General features: G+C 48.0%; 1 protein-coding gene across 5 annotated transcripts in view; it reads right to left on the bottom strand.

Moving 5' to 3' along the window:
- The window catches only part of LOC120035005 (autism susceptibility gene 2 protein-like), a 394,702-nt gene that overhangs the window by 222,129 nt on the left and 146,996 nt on the right, over nucleotides 1-25,577 (bottom strand). For 4 of the 5 annotated variants that reach the window (XM_038981784.1, XM_038981936.1, XM_038981858.1 and 1 more), the window contains exons 3-4: nucleotides 13,373-13,474; nucleotides 7,065-7,100 (exon numbers count right to left, since the gene is read on the bottom strand). In XM_038981784.1, coding sequence (XP_038837712.1) covers nucleotides 7,065-7,100; nucleotides 13,373-13,474 — 138 coding nt within the window. Of the gene's footprint in view, nucleotides 1-7,064; nucleotides 7,101-13,372; nucleotides 13,475-14,340; nucleotides 15,339-25,577 lie in introns of those variants that run through there. The other variant, XM_038982063.1, reaches the window with a different exon arrangement.

The raw sequence follows: 25,577 nt of genomic DNA, 5'->3' as shown, positions 1-25,577 counted from the left end.
TTCAGACCCTTTACTCAGTACTTTGTTGAAGCACCTTTGGCAGCGATTACAGCATTGATTATTCTTGGGTATGCTTGACAAACCTGTATTTGGGGAGTTTCTCCCATTCTTCTCTGCAGAACCTCTCAAGCTCTGTCAGGTTGGATGGGGAGCGTTGCTGCACAGCTATTTTCAGGTCCCTCCAGAGATGTTAGATCGGGTTCAAGTCTGGGCTCTGGCTAGGCCACTCAAGGACATTCAGAGACTTGTCCCGAAGCCCCTCCTGCGTTGTCTTGGCTGTGTGCTTAGGGTCGTTGTCCTGTTGGAAGGTGAACCTTCATCCCAGTTTGAGGTCCTGAGCACTCTGGAGCAGGTTTCAATCAAGGATCTCTCTGTACTTTACTCTGTTAATCTTTGCCGCAATCCTGACAAGTCTCCCAGTCCCTGCCGCTGAAAAACATCCCCACAGCATGATGCTGCCACCACCATGCTTCATTGTAGGGATGGTGCCAGGTTTCCTCCAGACGTGATGCTTGGCATTCAGACCAAAGAGTTCAATCTTGGTTTCATCAGACCAGCGCATCTTGAGAATCTCGGAGCCTTTTGAAGGTGGGGTACAGGGCACGTCGTCTCTCCACTATTTCATGGGGAAATTGTTCATTAATAGAGAACGGGGTGTTCTTCAGTTCCCTACCCTGATGTAGTAAGGCAATCTTCATTTGTAGTGAGTTAGCCATAAAATTTGATTTGATTTGATTTACTATCGGACGGGGCCTTCCCTCTCCTCTGCCACCAAAACGGTGAGCCCTTTGAAAATCAATTGCATCTACCTGTTCGTTCGCCATCTAGAGATTACGTGTCATGAAAATCGTGACTTTTTCATCCACTGACTGACAGTTTTCGTTTTCATCCTCCTTTATTCCCATTATGACAATATTATTCTTCATACTTCTATACTTTAGATCAAGAAATTCTGCTTTCACTGTTTTATTATCATACCATAACCTCTCCGTAGTGTCTTTTAGGGAGTCCACGGTAGTTTTCAACATCTTATTTTCATCATTCATCATTTTACTACTGTAATTCACTCCTGTTTTTAAGGCCTCAACCTCCCCCAGTAGCCCAGGCAATAGATGCAGATTTTTTAACTGCTCACTCATGCGTGTAAGCAATGCTTTATCTTCTAGAGACATAGCTATAAAACAAATCCTTCTCCAATGTTACATTTTGAAATTTTTTTGCCCACAGAGCCCGAGGAGAGGTCTTCTCTTGTTCGCTTAGATATATCTGATTATTTTTCAAGCATATCGAAATGCTGATCAATAAATAGTTCAAGGTTTTCTAGGATGTTTGTTTCGCAGTTAATCAGCTAATCCTACATTTGATGATTAATTCATCGGACAAGCTGTGCCTATCACGCTGCCACTTGCCACGTCATCACCCACCTATAGCCAATTATGATTTTTTTGGGGGTTAGAAGAGTTTGCATCACAACCTCTCGACCAAGATGGCCACCACTTGGGCACTAATGAGCTTTTAATGTGGCCTCTGAGCTTTGAGCTGGGAGGAGAGGAGGCAGAGAGAAAGAGCCAGGGACGATTATGGGAATGAATGCCTCTGACTGACGAAGTAAGTTATTCACAACACATTGGAGGCTATTCTCTCCCACTCTCTCTTTCTCTCTCCGCCTCTCTCTCCTTCATTTCTCCCCCGGTGAGAATGCAGCCAAAGAATCACTCCCCAGGCAGATAGAGGTTTGTAATTGGAGGTTTAATTTATGATCAGGTCTACGGTTGGATAATGATATCGAGCATTGTAATTTGCTGATGCAAATTGTATGTTATAATGGGCCATAAAAGCCACAGTAACATCTAGGAGAATTGCCAAACACCCTGAGCGTTCATTACAGCGCTCATTAAAGCATTCAAGTCTGCGTTCAGAGCTTTTATAAATGAAAGTAGCATGTAATTGGGCCTTGATTGTGGTGTATGTAACATATGATAGAGTGGAATTATCACTTTATTTGTCTAGAGTGGCCATATAAGTTAATGTGGAGAGCCAGCGGTATACAAATCCTGACAGCATCGTTACTTAGTTACTGTACATTACGGACAACACCTTTTTCTTAGTGGGGCCAATGTGAGTTGGGGGGCATCGACTATGACAAATCAAGACTGATGACCAAGAGAGTGTGGGGGCTGTATTGGAAAAACAAATACTTATTTGCATTATGCCTACGGCTTCTGCCTGTGTTTCAATGTCAAATAACTAACACGGTTGATGAGAACACAGAAATTCTTTTTAGAATCTATTCGATTTACTTAGAGCCTTGTACATTCTCTGACCACCAATGCCATTACTATATTTCTACTTGGATTGAGAAAGAAAGGGCTGAAATGAACCATTAAAATCACCTCTAGTGAAAAATACCACAGGGCCAAAATCACTTCACAGCCCTCTAAGCTAGTTCTAAGTTGTTTTTCAATCACTGATCTCAATTTCATTCTAAAAGGCATATGCAGGTATGCAGTGATGCCGAACTCCCCAACTCTTAAGCAAAGCCTTAAGAGCAAAGGCAAGTGGGCAAAAGCAATTAAGAGTTCATTTAGAACAAGTGAACTATGCCGACGGTTTCTGAGGCCAGGCCTACACTAATTCACCATGTCGCCTTTTTATTCAAATGACCTCTCCCAGAGTACCTTTTGTGTTGGCGGATTTTAAATGGCATCTCCATTAGGACAAAACGGAGCTGAAGCTGTCCACGGGTGAAAATTAAGTTTCCTCTCACTGAATGATTGGGAGCCCCCGTCCACCCCTCCATTCCACCACCATAGGGGCTGTGCAGTCACTGGAAAGGGGATTGTCAGTCCCCGCCATTCAGAGTTGCAGGCCTCCAGAAGCCTAAAGCCTTTCTCTGGAGCACATGATTGATGTGTTGTGGGCCCTGCTGTGGTTAACAGCCATTTTTATCTGTTGCTAGCGGCAACAGCCGGGCTCCCCGGAGAGAGGGGAGCAGCAGGCCCCTGCTCTGAAGCTGGCCCACACACAGGGATAAACAAATAGGGTTTTCAACCCAGACAGCCCTCATGAAGCGCCCCTGACAGATAACGCTCCACCAGAGGGGTGGACAATGTCAGGGCTCCAACCCTGTCCTGCTGGGCTATTCGTTTCTTTTACTAATTTTCACCACGGGCAGGGGCCGCTGGTATGTAGCTAGACACCTGCAAGATGATGGAAACTACGGCCGAACAGTCAGGGGTCTGGGATGTGGGAATTTAAAGGTGAGACAGGGGGAAAAAGAGAGAGGGAGAGAGAGAGTTTTATTGTAGGGGAAAGGAAAGGGCCTTTCTCTATAAGACAGCTCATAGGGTTATGTACTGTATCGGTGGGTAATGTGTGACGTTATGTTCACTGAGCGAGATATTATTTTATTTATTGTTTTATAGTAAAATCACATGAAATATGATGTATCCTTTCCCACGATTTCCCTCCTTGGCTTTTATAACAATCGGTTTATTTAATCTGTGTCGTTTTGTTAAATAAAGCGCGAAGCTTTTTAATAGTGCCGATTATAATTAAGTGACATAATCCTTGTATTTGACAAAGAACTTTCTTTTCTTTTTTTACCTCATCATTGAGACAAGGACATTTATTTGGAACAAAGCATGGGTCATGAATGCCAAATCAATTAAATGAAGCCGTTTAAGAAACGCACAGATGACTTTGCGAATGCTGTGTTTGAGTGTGGACAAAACTAGCGTAAAATACGATTAAATAAGCCAGAGCAGGGTAATATGAAACGGGTGTCTGAAAGCTGCCAGCACTCCAGCTCAATCTAGACAGACCAGCTAAGGTTATAACCTCCAACAAGAAAAGTGTAAATGCAACTGATAGACCATAAACCGCAAAACCTACCAGAACTCCAACCACACCTCAGAGCACAGTCTATCTACTCTCAATGTGAAGAGAATAAAAACTGGGCCTTCAGTGGTTCAGTGGGCTAGGCTGGGGGAAGCTCAATCGCTTCATCTGGAGAAGAGGAAAAGGAGCTACTTTTTTCCCCGTGAACTGTCTCCCTCCTCGGCTCCGTTTCAAGCCTGCGGAGAAGATCGGAAGAGCAGATAGACGCACCAAGATATTTTGACATTTTCCTCCGTCTCTTAAAGCCTATCTCGCCGAGCGAGGCACAGAAGAGGACTGGAGGTTTTTATCGAGGGCCCCAGAGAGAAAGATAAATCCCCAGACAAACCTAGGCCAGGGCCCATCTTCTTCTCCTCTCCCCTGTAGAAAAACAAGCAGGGAGCGAACAGTTGAGGAAATGGGCCAGATATTGTCTTCCCAACATGGGTGGCACTATAATGAAGCCAGCAGAACACAGAGGAGAGGAGAGGGAAGCAGGAGCTGACAAACTATTCCACATTTTACCTCAGACTGATAGCGGTGCTCTGTGGCTGTGCTGCATATCGCCTGTTGTCAACAGTCAAGTTTTCAACAGATTCGTGTAAGGAGGGATGGATATGGACGGTGGGGGTGGGTACAGTCATCAACAAACCAAAAATCTCTGAAAATCTATGTGTACAGCTTGTGTACGCCAGTCCAAAGGAAAATGGAGAATTTACCATATTGCATGTTCTAATCTACACCTATGTACTGGATGCACGCCTGTATAGATTGATCCAGGGGTGTTACCCAATAAAAATATATCCACAGGGAAAAGCACAGGCAGGATATCAAAGTTGGGTGTTTATATGTTGGCTCTAAATAAATTAAAATACTAAGGATATAACTTTGATATCCTGCGTGTGCTTTTCCCTGTGGATATATTTTTACGTTGACTCTTTTTGGAATTAGCACCGCAAAAATGTACTTGGAACAATTTATTATAATCTTGGCTGCAAGGAGTGTTTGAGTGTTACCCAATAATCCATGCCAACATGTACATATAAATAGTCTGTTCCAACAATATATTCTTTATAACAACCATTACAATTTGCTACGGCCTCAGTCCTCCAAAAGCTCAAATTTCTAAATCTGAGTCTAAATCTGAACCATGTCTTCTTTTACGTCTCAAATGTGCCTCTCAGATATAGCAGCCTGGCAGGCAGCATTAGTTATAGCAGCCTGGCAGGCAGCGTCAAAGACATATGGTAGGGAAATAGTGGAGGTGTTATCTCCTATAGAAGCGGAAAACAAACAGTCAAGAGAGATTGGGATTTTACCTCTTAGTGCCTTGTGACAGATAACAACCCCCCCGAGGCCAGGAGATGGTGATAAGAGCCCAGGGCTGACCATCAGATAACCCAGCTATCTGTGCCTCCTCTCTGTGTGCCTGTCTGCCCTCCAACCCTCCACCACCCACCTCCCTCCTTCCTCCCACACCGGCTGCCTTCATCTCTCCCTCCCTGCCTCTCTCAGACAGGCCCTAGGCCCTACCACAGAGCCCGGAGCACCTGCTGATAAGGGCTCCTGCATGGCCCCAGAAGCCTGTGCCAAACCCTCTGTCAGTCTGCCCACAAGCAGCCCAAAGGGCTCCACCACACTGCAGCGCAGAACACACCATCAGATAGGGAGACAGGGCAGGCGCTTGACAATGTCAGACTTCCTGTGCACTTTCTTAGGTTTTTTTCTTACTTTCCTCCCTCTCTCCTCTCCTTTACTTCCTACTCCTCTCTCAACCTTTCTCGATCCTACTCCTACTCTCAATAATATTCTCTCTCTTTCTCCCCCCCCCTCTCTCTCTCTCCATAAAGAACAGATGAAGAGGGGGCCTCCTCCATCCTTCCTTGCCTCCACCAGACTTAAACTGACAGCTCGAGCCAAAGGGCCGCAGCAGCTTCCGGGAGGTCTTGTTTGTTTTCATCTCTGTGTGAGTATGCAGCCGTGAGGGAATAGGAAAGTGACATGTTCCATTTCCACGCAGAAGCACCATAAAACCCCACACAGATCAATGTCTTTTAACTTAAGCTTTGTTCGGCTCTTTAAGCGCTACCTCAGCAGATACTCTTCCCCTGATTAGCAGTGACAAACCATTTATAGATGTTGTTTACTTGTTTGATAACACTGAAGCTACGATAGGAATTGCCATATGTCAGTCACAGGCAGGTCTAGGGGTGTAACGGGAGCTAAAAATGTCTCTTTATAAATTGTCCCTTCATGTAGAGGACAACAAGAACAACAACAAGACTCAAGACTGCCTCTATCAACTCTGAACCTCATAATTAAAACAATACTCATCAGCTTTCTGGAAATAATGATAAGTGAACAGGTTCATAAGGTTTAAAAAACACATACTGTTGACTTGTGTAGTCTGCAAAATATGCTTTCAAGTGGTAAAAATAGTCTCCTAGTGACACTAAGTGAGACAGTGTGCTGTATAAAAGGACTGGGCTGACAAGATTTATCACTTTACACAAGAACGCATAATACATTTTCAATTCAAAGGTAATGAAAGTATAGAGTTGAATGTGAAAGCAGTATTATTTCCCCTATTCATAAGATAGGGCTACATTAGAACAGCTATGCTATGGGTATTCTGAAAGAATAAGGGCACATGATATTAAATGTATTGTGTTGGGAGGGGGTATGTAACAATGCAGTCACTCACTTTTTTAAAGGCTTTTAAGCATATTGTCTGACAACTGATTCAAATGGCTTGTAGTTGGCAGGCAGTGCAGGAAGACATCTCCTCCAACACTTAAACTGCAGAACTACTGAATGGCTGCCTTCTTGCACGGCCTGATGTGATGGATGTCAATAAAACAGCCACATTTACCCAAGGTAGAGCAGGACACCTTGGCTGCGTCTCAAATGGTATCCTATTCCATAAATAGTGCACTACGTTTGACCAGAGGGTCCTGGTCAAAAATAGCGCACTACATAGGAAATCGGGTGCCATTCGGGATGCATCTCTTCCTTTCCTTCCTACAATTTAATCAGTCAGTCATCCAGGAGTAATGTCCCTAATATCATGATTTCTCCATTACTCTATTTAACATAATTAAAGTGTCGAGCGACGGGGCAATAAAGAGAGCCGTTTGAGATTGTAATTCTGCCGTAAAGCCATGAAGCATGAAAATGTCACTTACCGAGTAGCCCCGGCCTGACAGCGAGTGAGTGGAGCTCTGTAGAGAGAGAGGAGAACAGGGTTGACCTTTAGGGACCATGAGCCAGCCGCTGACACAGACATGATGAAGCCGCTACGCTTTAATATCAATATTCACGTTAACCTTCTCCCTCCCCGCCTGCGCCCGACCTGCACTAGCTAGCAAAAACGTCACTGCCATTAATTTTGGATGGCCTTGACTAGGGAGAGGGAGATGAAAAGGGTATTTTGCTCAAAACAACTGCTTACTGCAGTGCAAATGAAATGACACCACTGGAGTCAAGGGTATCAAATCAAATCAAATTTTATTGGTCACATACACATGGTTAGCAGATGTTAATGCGAGTGTAGCGAAATGCTTGTGCTTCTAGTTCCAACATTGCCGTAATATCTAACAAATAATCTAACAATTCCCAACAACTACCTAATACACACAAATCTAAAGGGGTGAATGAGAATATGTACATATAAGTATATGGATGAGCGATGGCCGAGCGGCATAGGCAAGGTGCAGTAGATGGTATAAAATACAGTATTTACATGTGATATGAGTAATGTAAGATAAGTAGACATTATTAAAGATGGTATAAAATAAGGTATTTACATGTGATATGAGTAATGTAAGATATGTAGACATTATTAAAGTGTCATTATTTAAAGTGGCATTGTTTAAAGTGACTAATGATCCATTTATTAAAGTGTCCAGTGATTGGGTCTCAATGTAGGCAGCAGCCTCTGAGTTAGTGATTGCTGTTTAACAGTCTGATGGCCTTGAGATAGAGGCTGTTTTTCAGTCTCTCGGTCCCAGCTTTGATGCACCTGTACTGACCTCGACTTCTGGATGATAGCGGAGTGAACAGGCAGTGGCTCAGGTGGTTGTTGTCCTTGATGATCTTTTTGGCCTTCCTGTGACATCAGGTGCTGTAGGTGTCATGGAGGGCAGGTAGTTTTCCCCCGGTGATGCGTTGTGCGGACCACACCACCCTTTGGAGAGCCTTGTGGTTGAGGGCGGAGCAGTTGCCGTACCAGGCTGTGATACAGCCTGACAGGATGCACTCGATTGTGCATCTGTAAAGGTTTGTCAGAGTTTTGGGTGACAAGCCAAATTTCTTCAGCCTCCTGAGGTTGAAGAGGCGCTGTTGCGCCTTCTTCACCACACTGTCTGTGTGGGTGGACCATTTCAGTTTGTCCGTGATGTGTACGCCCAGGAACTTAAAAGTTTCCACCTTCTCCATTGCTGTCCCTTCGGTGTGGATTGGGGGGTGCTTTCTCTGCTGTTTCCTGAAGTCCACGACATCTCCTTTGTTTTTTTGGCGTTAAGTGAGAGGTTGTTTTCCTGACACCACACTCCGAGTGCCCTCACCTCCTCCCTGTAGGCTGTCTCGTCATTGTTGGTGATCAAGCCCACTACTGTTGTGTCGTCTGCAAACTTGATGATTGAGTTGGAGGCGTGCATTGCCATACAGTCGTGGGTGAACAGGGAGTACAGGAGAGGGCTGAGCACACACCCTGATGCGGCCCCAGTGTTGAGGGTCAGCAAAGTGGAGATGAAGTTTCCTACCGTCACCACCTGGGGGTGGCTTTCAGAAAGTCCAGGACACAGTTGCAGAGGGAGGGGTTGAGGCCCAGGGCCTCCAGCTTGATGATGAGCTTGGAGGGTACTATGGTGTTGAATGCTGAGCTGTAGTCAATGAACAGCATTCTTACATAGGTATTATTTTTGTCCAGATGGGATAGGGCAGTGTGCAGTGCGATGGCGATTGTGTCATCTGTGGACCTGTTGGGGCGGTATGCAAACTGAAGTGGGTCTAGGGTGGCCGGTAAGGTGGCGGTGATATGATCCTTGACTAGCCTCTCAAAGCACTTCATGATGACAGAAGTGAGTGTTACGGAGCGGTAGTCATTTAGTTCAGTTATCTTTGCCTTCCTGGGTAAAGGAACAATGGTAGCCATCTCAAAGCATATGGGGACAACAGACTGGGATAGGGAGCTATTAAATACGTCCGTAAACACACCAGCCAGCTGGTCTGCGTATGCTCTGAGGACGCGGCTAGGGATGCCGTCTGGCCCGGCAGCTTTGCGAGGGTTAACACGTTTAAATGTTTTACTCACGTCGGCCACTGAGAAGGAGAGGGGTGGACCTCAGTCTTTGTTAGCGAGCCGCGACAGTGGAACTGTATTATCCTCAAAGCGGGCAAAGTAGGTGTTTAGTTTGTCTGGAAGCGTGACGTCGGTATCTGTGACGTGGCTGTTTTTGTTTTTGTAGTCCCGGGATTTCCTGTAGTACTACAAAGGAAAATACAATGGTAGGAATGCTTACGACTGAATATCAATGCTTAAGACTGACAACACCCCCCACCCATGCCGTTGAAACACTTTGAAATATGTGTTTTTGGAGTGATCAAGTCATTGGTGTTGCCTAAATACTGTATACCATTTCATTGCATTACTCTTAAAAACCCATCTTTCATTGATTTGTGTAAAAAAAATACATTTAGAGTATATGTATTGGGGTGTAGTTTAGGGTCAAAGTTGAGTTTTGAATGCATGTGTGGACAAATCCAATAATGAATGTAACTTATGTACTGATAATGTCAAATACAATGACATTGCATAATAAAACGGTCATGTGTATGCTGACAGTGCTTGCTTCTGTTGATAGACGAGGCCCCTGACAGAGTCATCCTGGTTCAACTCAGAGTGAGGGGCCAGACAGACTGAAGAAAGCTGCTCTCTATCTCTTTCCCTGTCTCTCTGTATGTCTCTGTCTCTCTCCCTCTCTTTATCTTTCCCTGTCTCTGTCTCTCTCTCTTTCTGTCTCTCTCTCTGTCTCTCTTTCTCTCTCTCTGTCTCTCTCTTCTCTCTCACTCAGAATACCAATCTCCCTCTCCTTCCACACCTTCCACTTCCCCCCCCTTTTACTTCTCAGTTTCGATTGGCAATTTCTCCTCCAGTCTCAGGAGGGGACTTTTCTGCTAGACCAATTTTGCCCATAGTACCTCCAATCCCTCCATCCATCTCTCTCTCCCTCCATCCCTCCTTCCCACACCTGCTTCTGTGCTTTAGCCGTCATCAGTGCCTCTGCTCCCTCTGATTCACAGACTCAACCCCACTGTGACGATTAGGGAGGTGTCCTATGGCGAACCGGAAAGTCAGCTCTGCGGGAATCAAAAGACTATTCCCTCTCTATTCACCCCTTCTGTCCCCACTGCCAGAGAGAGAGAGAGAGGGAGGGCTAGAGGTGGAGGGCAGAAGGGCAGAGCCGGCCATGTATGTGGACACAAAGGGGAAAAAGTGAACAACATATGCGGTGTGTGTGTGCGTGTGTGTGTGTGTGCATGAGTGTGTGTATGCGTGTGTGTGTATGTGTGTGTGTGACTCAGTGCAGTAGTGGTAGGCCAAAGCCATTTGGAATTAGCCTTACTATGCAGGTTTTATTCAAGTCGGAGCGTTTGGAGCAGAAAGAGAGTCTTATTTAAATGATAATGAGGGACAATCCATTGGATTTAGTCCGGGTGAAGGGAAGAGGGGAAAAAATCCATTCAAGCAGGTAGCGGTTCATAAGCCATGGGGTCGGGATATAGCTAAACACTCTCTCTTAAAAGCCATTATACATGGCTCTCAATGGATTTCTGCAGCGCTTAAGACTTCAAAAGGATTTAAGAACCTGCCCCAGAGACGCAGCAGCGAGGAAGGGGAGGATAGGGGAGAGGCATAGGGGTGTGGGGGTGTGGAGGACACTGGCGGTGTTTTAGGGTTAACTAAACAGCCCGGGAGAACAGAAATGTTGCTAAATCCACCCCCTAATCCTCTCCCCATTTCCACGCCCCCTCCCCCGGACCCTCAAAGCCACGGTGACAAGCAGGGCGGTTGGTTTTCCTACGGGACAGACTATTGGTTTTTGAGGTGCGAGAACTTAAAGGGGCCAATCATGGCTTGGCGGAGCGTGAAGTGTATTAAAAAAAGACGGGGCCAGCAGCATGCAACCAGCAGCAGGACTCACAGCTCTCCAGAAGAACTGCACACTTAGAAAAAAGGGTTCCAAAAGGGTTCTTCAGCTGTCCCCATAGGAGAACCCTTTTTGGTTCCAGGTAGAACCATTTTTGGTTCCAGATAGAACCATTTAGGGTTCCATGTAGAACCCTCTTTAGAAAGGGTTCTACATGGAACCCAAAAAGGTTCTAACTGGAACCAAACGGGTTCTACCTGCAACCGGAAAGGGTTCTTTAAAAGGGTTATCTTAATGGGACAGCCGAAGAACCCTTTAAGGTTCTAGATAGTACTTTTTTTCTAAGAGTGTGGGTGGTTGTGTGAGACCCCAGCAGTAGTGTTCTCTTCCCCCTTCTCCCGTCTCCCCTCTCCCCCCTCCAACTCCCTCCCCACACTAACACAGATGCAGAGAAAATCTCCCTCTACATTTCCCTAATCCCTGCCTGTACGGCAGCTTTCTGCCTAGGCCCAGCTGAGCCAGGGGTAGAATTACCTAGTCAACGTAAACAGATACAAGACCCTAGCTACCGTGGAGATGAATAAACAACATCTCCACACACGTCTCTATCGCTGCTTCCTAAATTGATGCATGACTGTTCTCAGTACGGAGAGGAGGCAGCAAGCTCCTCGTTTGTCTCTGTTTCCTTTTGGCAGTCCAACAACACAAAATCCATTTGACTCATGAATCGTGGGTACAGTACAGTACATATTTAGTTAAGAGCTCTTACAGCCTGGGACCACTTTGATGTGGATATTAAATGTGCGTTATGTATTTAATGAAAATGTGCAATGTAGTGGCAGAGTTGAAAAAGGAAAATAGTGTTATTAGAAATAGGAAGTCGTTCCTCTCCAGTAGTGGCCATCACCCTCGCTCTCTCTCAGAGAGCCTAGCTGTATTTCAGAGAGATGGATAGGGAGGAATGGCATGGCTACAGCGATCAGTGTCTTTGCACCATCTATTTGGCAGGAGATTAGAGAGATGCCATATCTAACACCGTCAGCGATTACAGCATGCCATTTTAAACAGTTCTCCCCCTTACCCTCCCGTACCCCCAACACCCTTTTCACTGCCGCATTTCCCTGTCAGAACTGTCATCCGCCAGCATCCTTTTATCTGTCAAACCCGGCTCTTTCTCCTGACTTTTTCATTTAAAAACAGCCTTTTACACAAATTCATGAGGAATGGCAGGGGGGAGACAAGAGAGGCAGAGAGAAAGAGAGAGAGGAGGCTTAGAAAAGGAGGTCGAAGGGAAGGGAAAATAAAATGTTGGTGGGGAGTGTTTATTTTTCTCTCCCTCTCTCCACGTCTCTAGATTTTCTTTTGGAATTCTGAATAGCTTGAACAACGCATTAAATAAGTTCATTAAAATCTTTTCTCTCCGTCATTTTTCCTCAATCACTTCTTCAGCTGTAGAAGCAGCAAATCCCCTCTCTCCCTCCATGCTCCCCCCGTTCTGTGCAGCTAAATTAACTGTCTGATTGAATTTAGTGAGGTTTGGGAGGCCCGGTTGACAGGCATTAGTTAGGAAGCATATTCTACATTCATTTAAAATGAGCCGCTTGGGGATTTTGCATAAATTCTCATTACTTCCCCTGTATCTAAATTGCATTATTTCATCCCTAGCACCAACCGACCTCCTAGCTGCCTCCATTTACTACGCAAGCCACTCATCTTTGAAATGTGCTAGCATATGGACGCAGGCTCGGCAGTAATTGGAAAGACCTTTAACCTTTTAACTCGGCGAGGGTCAGCTACCACCTGGCTGAACGGTGTTAGGTCACATCTACATAACCATAGCAGGCTTTTAATAATGCAGGGGCATCTAGGCTGCATGCCAAATTATACCCTATTCCCAATGGGCCCTATGGTCCCTGGTCAAAAGTAGTGCACTATATAAGGTATAGGGTGCAATTTGAGAAGAACACGTAGTGTGATGGCTGTGTGTCTGTGTGTCTTGGATAATCGTTTCCTGCTTGTCGCTGTTGACCAGGCAAGTTTTCTAATGCATGGGGATTTATGAGGTGTGAGTCTGGGCCAGTATGAGCTACTGCACCAGCTGCCCTCTGACTGCTGCCTCTCTGCCCCTCTCTCTCATCCTCCTCAGGGCCTTTCAGCCCTGGACAGTCTGCTGCTGGCCTGGTCTCTTGCTAGGAGCTCTGAAGGGTCTGGGAGAGTAACGGCCCTAGTTAACCATGTTGCAACAAGGTAGGTAGATATGGTCTGGGACTCTGGAGGTGTGGTGGTCTGGAGGTATAGGGGCCTGATGGTCTGGGGGGGTAGGACTAGAAGGTCTCTCTCACCTCACTGAGGTGCTCTTTAGAGATGCTCCTGTTGGGTCTGTTGAACTCCTGCATGGCCCCATCCTCATCCAGCTTCACTGGGCGTACCTGTAGGGCCTTGATCTGGAGGAGAGAACCAGAGGAAGAAGCATACATTATTATACAGTATAAAATGATAGAAAAAATATGTTGTGCATTATAATGGATTATGCAAAGATCATAACGCATTATACATGTGCTCGCAATGCATTATGAAGAGGGTATTCATAAAGTGTTACAAATAAGTTTTCTAGATCAGAGACAAAGTATCTCTTCGGGCTCCCGAGTGGCACAGCTGTCTAAGGCACTACATCTCAGTGCAAGAGGTGTCACTACAGTCACTGGTTTGAATCCAAGATGTATCACATCCCAGCCGTGATAGGGAGTCCCATAGGGTGGCGCACAATTGGCCCAGGATCGTCCGTGTTTGGCCTAGGTAGGTCGTCATTGTAAATAAGAATTTGTTCTTAACTGACTTGCCTAGTTAAATAAAGGTAAAACAAAAAATGTAATAAAAAAATCGTAAGTACGACTCCAGTCAAAGAAGACCAGCTACACAGCAACTCCTCGATACAACTCAACCCAAACTCCTTCACAACTATTCACACATCTGTTTCACCTGTCTTTGTGATTGTCTCCACCCCCCTCCAGGTGTCGCCCATTATCCCTTGTGTATTTATTCCTGTGTTCTCTGTTTGTCTGTTGCCAGACTCAGAGCCCACCTGCCTGACCACTCTGCCTGGCCCTGACCCTGAGCCTGCTTGCCGACCTGTACCTTTGCCCCACCTCTGGATTATTGACCTCTGCCTTACCCTGAGCCTGCCTGCCGCCCGGTATCGTTGCCCCACCTCTGGTTTACTGACGCCTGCCTGCCTTGACCTGTCTATTGCCTGCCCCTGTTGGATTATTAAACTATTGTTTATTCGACGTGGTCTGCATCTGTGTCTTACCTTCATACTCGATAGTACGAACTGATCAAGACTGACCCAGCAAACCCGGACCAGCTGCGCAACGTCATCTCCTCCCAAGGAACATCCATTGGTAGGCACGAGGAATTGTGGGCTGATGGAGTGGGTCCAAACGTTGGCTGAGCACCATGATATGCCGCTGGAGCAATTCCGCGGGTAGTCTGGGGGGCAGCTTGCCACGGTGGTAACCCCACAGCAACTCAGCAGTTAGCAGCACCACCCCACCGGCCACTCCACCTTCCCGGGAGCCCCGGTTACCTCCTCCAGAACGCTTTAATGGAGAGCCGAGCACCTGTCGGGCGTTTCTATCTCAGTGTGCCCTCATTTCCGAGTTTCAGCCCTCCTTCCCCTCGGATTGCTCCAAAATAGCCTACCTCATCACGCTGATGTCTGGAAGGGCTCTCACCTGGGCTACCGCCGTATGGGTACAGCAGTCGGCCATATGCGCGAGCATGGAGGGGTTCGTGGGAGAGGTGAGGAAGGACTTTGATGCCCTGTTCTACGGGAGAGAAGCTGCCCGGAAGCTAATCCAGCTCCGGCAGGATGCCCGCACTGTGGCCGACTATGCGGTGGATTTCCGCACGATGGCAGGGTGAGCGTGTGGAACCCGGAACTGTTCAACATGTTACTACACAGCGTCTCGGAGGAGGTTAAGGACGAGCTTGCGGCTCGGGAGTTACCCACAGATTTTGACTCCCTCATCGCTTTGACCATCCGCATCGATGGGCGATTGTGGGAACAACGGATGGAGAGGAAATTCGATTTCACCGCACATCCAGGGATTCCACCTCGCCTCCAAGTCATTCCGGAAGTCCCCGACGGTCCCGTGGCCGAGAGCACCCAAGATTTCCCGACCTTCTTTGAGAGTCACGAGCCCATGCAACTAGGCAGGGCTGGGCTGTCGCCAGCGGAACGGCAACACCGGATCAGCACAAGGAGCTGTCTGTATTGTGGGACTTTTGGTCATTTTGTGTCCTCGTGTCCGGTTAAAGACCAGGCTCACCGGTAGGAGTGAGTACTCTGGTGGGCCATATGGGGAACTTTTCTGCTTCCCTTACTCGCACCCCTTTTCATGTCATTCTGCTGTGGAGAAATCTCTCCGGGTCCTCATTGACTCTGGGGCCGATGAGAGCTTTTTGGACGCCACACTGGCTTCCGAGCTGAACATCCCCACTCAGCCCCTCTCCATTCCCGTGGATGTTAGAGCATTGGACGGGCGTTCTATAGGTCGGGTTACCCATAAGACCACTCCCATCAACCTACGTATGTCAGGGAATTACAGTGAGACCATTCAGTTCCTGCTCATCAAGTCCCCCCAGATCCCTGTGGTTTTGGGATTCTCCTGGCTCCAGTGACACAACCCACTCATCAACTGGTCTACGGGTGCCATCATGGCCTGGAGATCGTTCTGCCACGCCCACTGTCTGAAGTCGACGCAACCTGCCCGGAACATCTTTCTGGGCCCTCGGAGGTGGTTCCGGACCTCTCCGCCATTCCTGCAGAGTACCAGGATCTCCGGGAGGTGTTCAGCAAGTCCCGGCCACTTTCCTTCCGCTGCACCGCCCCTATGACTGCGGGATTGACCTTCTCCCTAGCACCACGCCGCCCCTGGGGCGTCTGTACTCACTGTTGGGACCTGAAACCAGGGCTATGGAGTACTATACAGGGTTCTTCTTCGTGGAGAAGAAGGACAAGACGCTGCGCCCGTGCATTGATTACTGGGGACTCAATGACATCACTGTAAATAACCGTTATCAGCTACCACTCATTTCCTCGTCCTCCGAGCCGCTTAAGGGGGCCACTGTGTTCTCCAAGCTGGCCCTACGTAACGCCTACCACCTGGTGCGGATACGAGAGGGTGACGAGTGTAAGACCGTTTTCAACACGGTCAGTGGAAGACCGTTTTCAACAAGGCCAGTGGCCACTACGAATATCTGGCCATGCCCTTTGGCCTCACCGACGCCCCTGCCGTGTTCCAGGCTCTGGTAAATGGCGTTATCTGCGACATGCAGATGACATTGATGACATCCTCATCTTTTCCCGCTCCCCTCAAGAACACGTGCTCCATGTCCGGCAGGTTCTCCAGCGCCTTCTGGAGCACCAGTTGTTCGTTAAGGCAGAAAAGTACGAGTTCCATCGCTCCACAATTCCCTTTCTGCGCTACTTCATCTCTGCTGGGAGCGTCAAGATGGATCCAGAGAAGGAGAAAGCAGTGGTAGATTGGCCCAGGCCTACATCCAGGGTGCAGCTGCAACGCTTCCTGGGGTTCGCCAACTTTTATCATAGCTTTATCTGAGGGTTATAGCACCCTGGCATCCCCCTGTCTGCCCTCACCTCTACTAAGGTTCCGTTCATGTGGTCCACGGCTGCGAACCGGGCATTCCGGGAGCTTAAACACCGGTTCACCACCGCTCCAATCCTAGTTCATCCGGACCCTTCCCGTCAGTTCGTGGTGGAGGCCAACACTTCGGATGTCGGAGTGGGGGCTGTTCTTTCCCAACGTTATACCCTGGACCTTAAATTGCATCCCTGCGCCTTCTTCTCCCACCACCTCACCGCCAAGGTGGGAATTACAATGTGGGGAATCGGGAGCTTCTCGCGGTTAAGAGGGCATTGGAGGAATGGAGGCACTGGTTCGAAGGGTCCGAACATCCGTTCATTGTGTGGACCGACCACAAAAAACCTGGAGTATCTCCACACCGCCAAGCGCCTCAACTCCAGGCAGGCGAGATGGGCCCTGCTGTTTACCCGGTTCAATTTTCCCTCTCCTACCGGCCGGGGTCCAAGAATGTCAAGCCGGATGCCCTGTCTTGCCACTATAACCCCATGGCTACCACCCTGGAGCCAGAGACCATCCTTCCAACTTCATGCCTGGCAATGGCACTCAGTTGGGGTATTGGGAAACAGATCCGGAAGGCTCAGTGGTCCCAGCCGAACTCTGGGGGGGGGGGGGCCCAGATAACCGGATGTTCGTGCCTGATGCTGTCCGCTCCGTGGGTCCAGGAGTGGGCCCATTCCTCCAGGCTTGCCTGCCACCCAGGCTCCTGGCGGACCCTGGCCTTCGTGCAACAACGCTTTTGGTGGCCTACCATGGCACCGGACATCACCGCTTTGTCGCCGCCTGCACGGTCTGTGCACAGAACAAGACCCTTCGACAAGCTCCGGCTGACTTTCTCCAACCTCTGCCCGTCCCTCCTCGCCCCTGGTCTCACATCTCCCTGGACTTTGTCACAGGTCTCCCCTGTCTGATGGCAACACCGCCATCCTGACCATGGTGGATTGCTTTTCCAAGGCCGCCTACTTCATTCCTCTCCCCAAGTTACCTCTGCCAATGAGATGCCCAGCTCATGGTGCAGCACGTCTTCTGGATCCATGGACTGCCCGTGGACATGGTCTCTGACCGCGGCTCTCAGTTCTCGTCCTGGTTCTGGAAGGCGTTCTGCACCCTCATTGGGTCGTCGGCCAGGCTGTCCTCCGGGTTCAACCCCAGTCTAACGGCCAGTCGGAGCGAGCAAACCAGGACCTCGAGACCACCCTGCGCTGCCAGGTCTCCGCCAACGTCACCAACTGGAGCCAGCAGCTCTTGTGGGTGGAAGACGCCCGCAACACCCTTCTCTGCTCTTCCACAGGCTTACCACCGTTTGAGTGTTCCCTGGGGTATAAGCCCCCACCCTTCCCTGAGCAGGAAGAGCAGGTCAGCATACCTTCTGCCCAGATGTTTGTACACCGCTGTCGTCATACCTGGAGGAGAGCCCGGTCGGCCCTCCTCAAGACAACCTCCAGTTACCGACGAAAAGCGGATCACCATCGGACCCCGGCTCCCCGGTATCGTCTCGGGCAGAAGGTATGGCTATCCAAACGGGATCTGCCCCTTTTGTTTGCAGGGTGGAATCCTGCAAACTCTCCCACCGGTTTATTTGCCCGTTCCCCATCTCCAAGATCATTAGCCCCTCTGCTGTTCGTCTTCTGTTGCCCCGTACCTTTCGTATACATCCCACCTTTCATGTGTACAGAGTCAAACCCATGTCTCACAGCCCTTTGTCTCCCGTTTCCAGGCCCACCCCTCTCCCCCGTCTCATCGACGACCAACCGGCTTACACGGTGAGGCATCTCCTGAAGGTTCGACGTCGGGGAGGGTTATGGCTTGGAGGAGAGGTGCTGGGTCCCCGCCAGGGACATCCTGGACACAGGCCTCATCGTGGATTTTCAGCGCCGACTCACCGGTCAACAAGGTATGCGCCCAGGTAGAATGTCAGGTGGAAGTCGTCAACTGGAAGCTTCATTAAATAGTACCCGCAAAACACCAGTCTCAACGTCAACAGTGAAGAGGCGACTCCGGGATGCTGGCCTTCTAGGCAGAGTTGCAAAGAAAAAGCCATATCTCAGACTGGCCAATAAAAAGAAAAGATTAAGATGGGCAAAAGAACACAGACACTGGACAGAGGAACTCTGCCGAGAAGGTCAGCATCTCGGAGTCGCCTCTCTGATGTTGAGGCTGGTGTTTTGCGGGTACTATTTAATGAAGCTGCCAGTTGAGGACTTGTGAGGCATCTGTTTCTCAAACTAGACTCTATAATGTACTTGTCCTCTTACTCAGTTGTGCACCGGGCCTCCCACTCCTCTTTCTATTCTGGTTAGGGACAGTTTGTGCTGTTTTGTGAAGGTTGGTTGCTGATAATGGCCCTCTGTACGCCTCTGTAGATATTCCATTAAAAATCTGCCGTTTCCAGCTACAATAGTCATGTACAACATTAACAATGTCTACACTGTATTTCTGATCAATTTGATGTTATTTTAATGGACCAAAAAATTGGTTTTCTTTCAAAAACAAGGACATGTCTAAGTGACCCCAAACTTTTGAACGGTAGTTTATATATATATATATATATATATATATATATATATATATATATATATATACATATGTGTGTGTCCCACTTCTAAAACCAAAGTTGCGCCCCTCTAGTCACACAAAGGGAATCCATCCGTAATAGAAGTAGCTCATGTGAAACTGGTGGTCTCAGTATCAGTTTATAGTTTTAATGTATGTAAAGCAGCACTGGCAGTAACCAACATGTCCACCTGAAAGTCATGACCTCCGCAATGATGTAACACCTGTATCCAACAACAGTCTGCAGAAAAGTAGTTACCAAAATCATGAGCATTTTGTTCATTGTTTACAATCTGCACATAACGGTCGAATGATGAAGTTGCTTGTTTAGGTCTGCCAACATGAGAGCACATGTTGTTTGGTGGGGGCTAGACAGACAAGCCATGAGAGGAGCGTTGGCTTGGCAGCGACCCATATTCTTAGGACAGATGGGAGGCAGCCACACTGCCACAGTCAGACGAGGAGGTAGGAGGTAGTCCTCCCCACCTCATCCTATCAGTCCTCTACAAGCCCATCTCTGAAAACAATTGGGACGGCTGATGGCGGATGGCTGCCTGTGGGGTGTAATCCACTTGACTAGCAGCTTGCCGCTCTGCCTGCTCTAGTCTCTGGTGGCGTAGCACGCCGTGGCTCGCCTCGGTCTCCAGATTTCCACTGTAATTTAAGCAGATCACTGCTACAATTAACCTTTCCCGGGAAATATCAATTATGGCCCCCGGCAGAGTAAAATTAAAAGGGTCATCAGCTAATCTGACAGGTCCTGTACTGAGGCGGCATGGCAGAGTTGCTGCCACCTGGCTGGCCGAGATAGAGACTGAGAGAAAGAGAGGCTGCCCTGGCTGTTTGTCTACCCTTCTGTCTGTCTGTCCATTTGCCCGGTGACCAGCAACCAGCAGCGACAAGCCAAATAGACACAATTCCATTTTAATTACCCTGCCGAGACCCTGGCCAGGCCAAGCCAGATGAGGCCTGCTGATTGGACGAAAGGCGCTAGCGTATGTTGAGGTCAGTAGTGACAGCCCGGCAGAAATGGCACAATGCCTCAGGCAACATACTGCAATCAAGGTGCAGACACACAGACAGGAAGGATAGAGAGACCCTGCAGGTGGTCGTAATCAGGTGTCTGCCATCCTACAACTCCCACCGTCTCTCTCTCTCTCTATCTTTCTCCATCTCTCTCTCTCTATGAATCTCTCTCCCTGGCTGTCAAGCTAATCACTCCTTGAATCTGAAAATGGATGACAGGCTTTATGATTACTACTTTTTTTGGCACAAAGAATCCACTTCCAGACAGAGGTGAGGTTGGGTTCACGTCATCTTGTCAAGCCAGGGAGACAGTCAGGCACTCTGATTACTTTGTTTACCAAGCATCAGCGCTGACAAATATCCAAGCCAAAGGGTTTACACCCCCTCCAGCAGGTCCGTAGTGGTGGATCCTCACTCAGCAATCACACTGATTATTGATCAGAGCAGAGGGGCTAATTAGCGACCCAGCTTAACGATGCTGCCTGCCGGGCTGGCTGTAAGGAGGCTCTCTAACCTATTGTTCAGCAGGACAGGAGGAATTGATCCAGGCTAAAATTCAGCGCCTCTGATAGAGACTGGCAGCCCTGTCGGCCTGTGATTAAGGATGTGGTCAGTTCAGGTTCAGGGAGAGGCTTTAATTGGTCTTGAGATCTATCTGTATCTCTTTAATAATTGTTTGTACTCAAGTGGCAGCCTATTCCCTATGTAATGCACACAATTGTTTTCTCTCACTAGCACTGAAGGGCAAGGCCACAATATAGAGGACTAGTGGGTGGAGCTAATGTCTCCTCTGAGATCTGATTGGCCGATCCGGTGACAAAGATCAAAGTCAACATAGTTTTGAAATGCACTCTGGGTAACACTAGGGGGAATGACTCTCTAAACGGCCCTGTTTTAGAGACCTATATTCTGTGCCTGTGGATTAATTTAGTTTACAATGGCGTGGAGAATTGCCAGGTGCAGCACGGGGCAAGGTTAAACAGGTTGAGAACAAGAGGCGGCGGCGAGTGTTTCTCCGCTCCGCATTAAAGGCACTCTGCAGAAATAAAAAAAAGTACACAAGTAACGTGTGTGTTGTACATGAATAATGCACTGGAAATTAGGCCCATTAGTCTGGGTATTGAATGTGTCTGCTCTGCGGACAGACTCTCTCTGGAGGCTCTGCTCTGTGCTCTTTAATTAGCTTCAAAGGGCCCTCTAGCGTCTTAATTTCTCCCAAGTTGATTAGCTGCTGACTGCCGACTTGGGCCTGCTCATTTACTCTGAACTGAACTGCAGGGGTTTATAAAGACAGGAAAAACCCCTAAGAACAAACCGCCTAGTCGTGACATTGTTAAACACAGCAGTGTTTCAGTGGGGCTGACAGAGTCCATTCACGCTAGGCTATGCTAACCTGCCTCTCCCCCATGTCGATCAATCTGCAGCCAGCCAGCCCACAGGCAGGCAGGCAGGGAGCTGGTGGCTGCTGGTTGATGCTTTGTTGTGATGCTCTTTTGACCCCCCCCCCCTCATCTTGTAGGGCAGCCATTTCAGGGCCCCTGCATCAGAAGGGTCTCCACCTTCCTGCTCGAATTAAAAAGCTTTCAGCCCCTCAGCACCTCTCCCTCTCTCTCGTCATTCTCCTCTCCCCGGCCTCTCTTCACCTGTCAGCTGTAGTCTGGGAGGTTGTGCCACGGCCTCATCCCAGTGTCAGTCCTTATTACCCTCATCCAGACCTGAGCCTCCGCCTGGCATCTCTTCTCCTCTCTGCTGGCTATATTGTGGGGCTGTGGCGGGGCGGCAGGGTGGGCCAGGTGCGGTGCCGGGGAGGAGGAGGCCCTCCGCCAGGATACAGCTCCTTCCTCTAATTTGTTCTGAAAAGTGTCCTGTGCAAAGGATCCTCACCCCCATTAACCCAACGAGACGCAGCGAGGGATAGAGCCACTGCTGCTGGGGGATGGGGAGGGGGAGGTGGCGGGGCCCAGCCCAGCAGTGCTGAGCATCAAGCAGGCAGGCAGCAGCAGAGAGAGGCACCTCAGTGCCGCAGAGCACTGGCTCAATCTATTGGCTCATTATCCCCAGTGCAGGCTGGGGCGCAGACAAGTGCACTTTAGGGCCACAGGCCAAATTGATTCATCTGCCTTCATTTTCTTCAGGCTCAGAAGTGGCAGCTGCTCGGAGGCAGGGGAAGGAAGGAGAGCGAGCGGTGCTGGAGTTCCTGGCTTTGTTCATCCTCAGCTCAGCAGCACCCGACACGTCTCGTCTGCCTCCTCCTCCTCTCACACCCCTCCCTCCTCCTTCACCATTACACCTCCCTCCCTCCCCTTCTGTAATGGTAACAGCCACAACACCCAAAGTCCCCGACTGGAAATTAGCCCAAGGACAAAGTAGTGGGTTTACTACAGGGATAGAGCAAATGGATTTTTGCATTTATTTTGATGAGTCCCAGCGTATCCATTACGTGTCTTAATCCTGTATTATTCATCCCCCTTGTAATAAATGACCACATAAAAAGGGAACACGTGTTATACGAGAGCTCAAATGCCCCAATAACTCTCTCCGGGTACAGTGAAGTCAGTCAGGAAGGACTACATCATATTTGCCAGGGGAACAAATACGAGCTTGTGAAATTGCAACAAGACGGCGTCTCTATTCTTGGCAGTGACACCAGGACAAGAGAAAACAGTCACTCGTCAGATTAAAACAACACAGACCCACCAGACAAACGAGCTGCAGCACACAAACAGAGGAAGAATAACCCACCACCCGGCATGTGTTCGTGTGAGGATGATAAACCACACACAGATACTGTAGCTAAGTAGGAGGCCTCCCTCCTCCTCCTCCTCATCCTCCACCGCACTGTAACAAATGAGTCAACCTTAAAAACCACAAACGCTTCTTGCCCTAATTCAGCGGTCCCCCTCAGGAGCGATCAGAGTCCCACAGGCCCTGTCTGTAACAGATGAACAGGGTAGAGTGGAGCTGGGCTCCCCTTGGCCCCCTCATCTCATCCCTGCCCTGCAGCCCTCTCCAATCACTCTCACCATATGTCTCCTGGGGGAGAAAGGGGAGCTGAGAGAGGGGGGGAGCCCAGAGGGAGCGGAGGGAGGAAGGCACACCTGCTCCTGAACATGGACTCCTCCCTCAGAACCTATCCCTGGGGCTTTGAGCCCTTCCCTAACACCTTGCACCCTAACCCCAACTCCCCAGCGACCCCCCCCCCCCCCCCTCACCATGCCCCCCCCCCACCTGTCAACCAGGTTCAATACAACACCGTCTGCCCTGCACTGATAAGCACACAGCCCCTAAGGACGCACAGACACACACCCAAGCACGCAGGCACACACACACACACACACACACACACACACACACACACACACCCTTCTTATCGCAGGCAAGCATTTCTCCGTGCTGCTAACAACAGCAATTAGGCCAATGATGTTGAAATGTTAGTAATGTTATTAGAAAGGAGAGCAAGTGCAATCCTCAGGATTTGTGTTCTCTTCATTACCCGAGTCAACAACGCATCCAAATTATGCAGATCTCCCTCTCTCTCCCTCTCCCAAGATGCACAGGCTTTGATTCCTGCATAAACTATTAGTGTTGAAAGAAGGAGCGTGTTTTGCAAATGGTTACGTACGCTAATGAATTACATTTAAATATCATTCACTTCCCTTTAGTGTTGTGTTGTTGTTTCTGTCTGGAGCTCAGCTTCACTATTTACAAGTCAAAGTTCCCTAGACATAAATAAAAAGACGTTTAAAGAGAGAGAGAAAAGCAGGGATTAACAAGTGACCTCTGGGTTCGGCAGCATTGCATTCAACCTTCACTAGTTGAGATATGGTTTAGAAAGAAAGATTCATTGTTGTAGTTGCTTTTCTATGTGATTAAATATCTTCGCAGAGGAAATGATAGGAGCAGGCTAATATAACATTTGAAATATAAGTGTGCCACACATAATGCAGTAGCAAATTGAATTACTAGAAAAGATGGCAAATGCAAATGCATGAGACGCACTCATTACTGTGGGTTGGTGGTATAGATCTATTGAGATTCAATCCATTATGCATGACAGCTGATCTGCATTGGCTAAGGACCATATTTCTTCATATTTAATGTTGTTTACACAAATAAATAATAACTTATTGAGATCTGATGGCCGCGTTGGCGTTCCAGATTCAAAACAAAATAGTGCATTATATGATATAATGGTTGCTATAATTATATTTTAAAATGATGGTAAATAAATTAAATAATCCTCTTGCAAAATAAAGAAAGATAGAGAGATATATTGTTGTCCTAATGGAAATGTAGGTCGTTACTGTAACAGATAACTTGTTCACAAAGACTTCTGGTTAAATGAATCAATTCAGTTTGTTGATTGTATTACGCAATGTAATAATCTTAACTAGGCCTCGTATGCCATATATCCAGTTCATAAATACCAAAGTAATTTCATAACATCAGGGTTAATCAATTATGACTCTCTATAACCTCATAAATCAGTGGAGATGAGAGATAAGCATAAGACAGGTTCTGAGAGATGTCGAAACAACAGAATGTAGCCTACGACTAAAGACAGAGGTTTCTTGCCTTATGCACCTTAACACTAACTGACTGAACGAACACAAACCGTTACAAGCTATCATAAAATCGACTTTTTGGGGAAGTGGTAACATTCACACTGCACGCTAAGAAGTGACACCGGATAATAGTGACACTCCTTCGAACACGTAACCTGAGAAATATCAATCCCTTTAATTACATCTGAAATAATAATCAGCGCAGTCAAACTATTTTAGAGGATCTGTGAAAAGGGGACTTTATTGTACGAGCTTTTTGATTCAAACACGCACTACAGACACTTTGCTTTCTGACTCGAGTGCGTCATTATAATCCTGGGAGGATAAAAAGAGAAAAGCAGGTGTGTATGAGCAAAGGACAGAAACGTTGAAAACCAGTGTGGCATTACAACCAGGTTGCCAGAGCCATGCTTTATCCAGCTTCTATTTTTAGCTGTCATGCCATACCTCACTCAGAGGAGCTGTCTAAAGCACAAACTGGTTTCTTTAGCTCTGGCAACTAGGCTAATGTACAGTAGCACCTCTTACCTAGCCTGTATGACTACAGACAGCCGTGACCGAAGACACCATCATGAGCAATGCTCCTCCAGTGATTACAACACGCCCAGCTCAGGCATTTGAAAGTGACAGTGTGTAAAATGTAGGTGTGTCCAAATGTAGCCCCAGTATGGAGGTTTATCCGCAGGCTTATAAAGCATCAACTAGAGTTAATCTGGGTCTTACTCAAGAGGCTGTGC

The sequence above is a fragment of the Salvelinus namaycush genome, chromosome 1 (genome assembly GCF_016432855.1).
Source record: "Salvelinus namaycush isolate Seneca chromosome 1, SaNama_1.0, whole genome shotgun sequence".
NCBI classification, from domain to species: Eukaryota; Metazoa; Chordata; class Actinopteri; order Salmoniformes; family Salmonidae; genus Salvelinus; species Salvelinus namaycush.
Note: the sequence above shows the minus strand (reverse complement) of the source record. Positions and strands in the feature narration are given on the sequence as shown.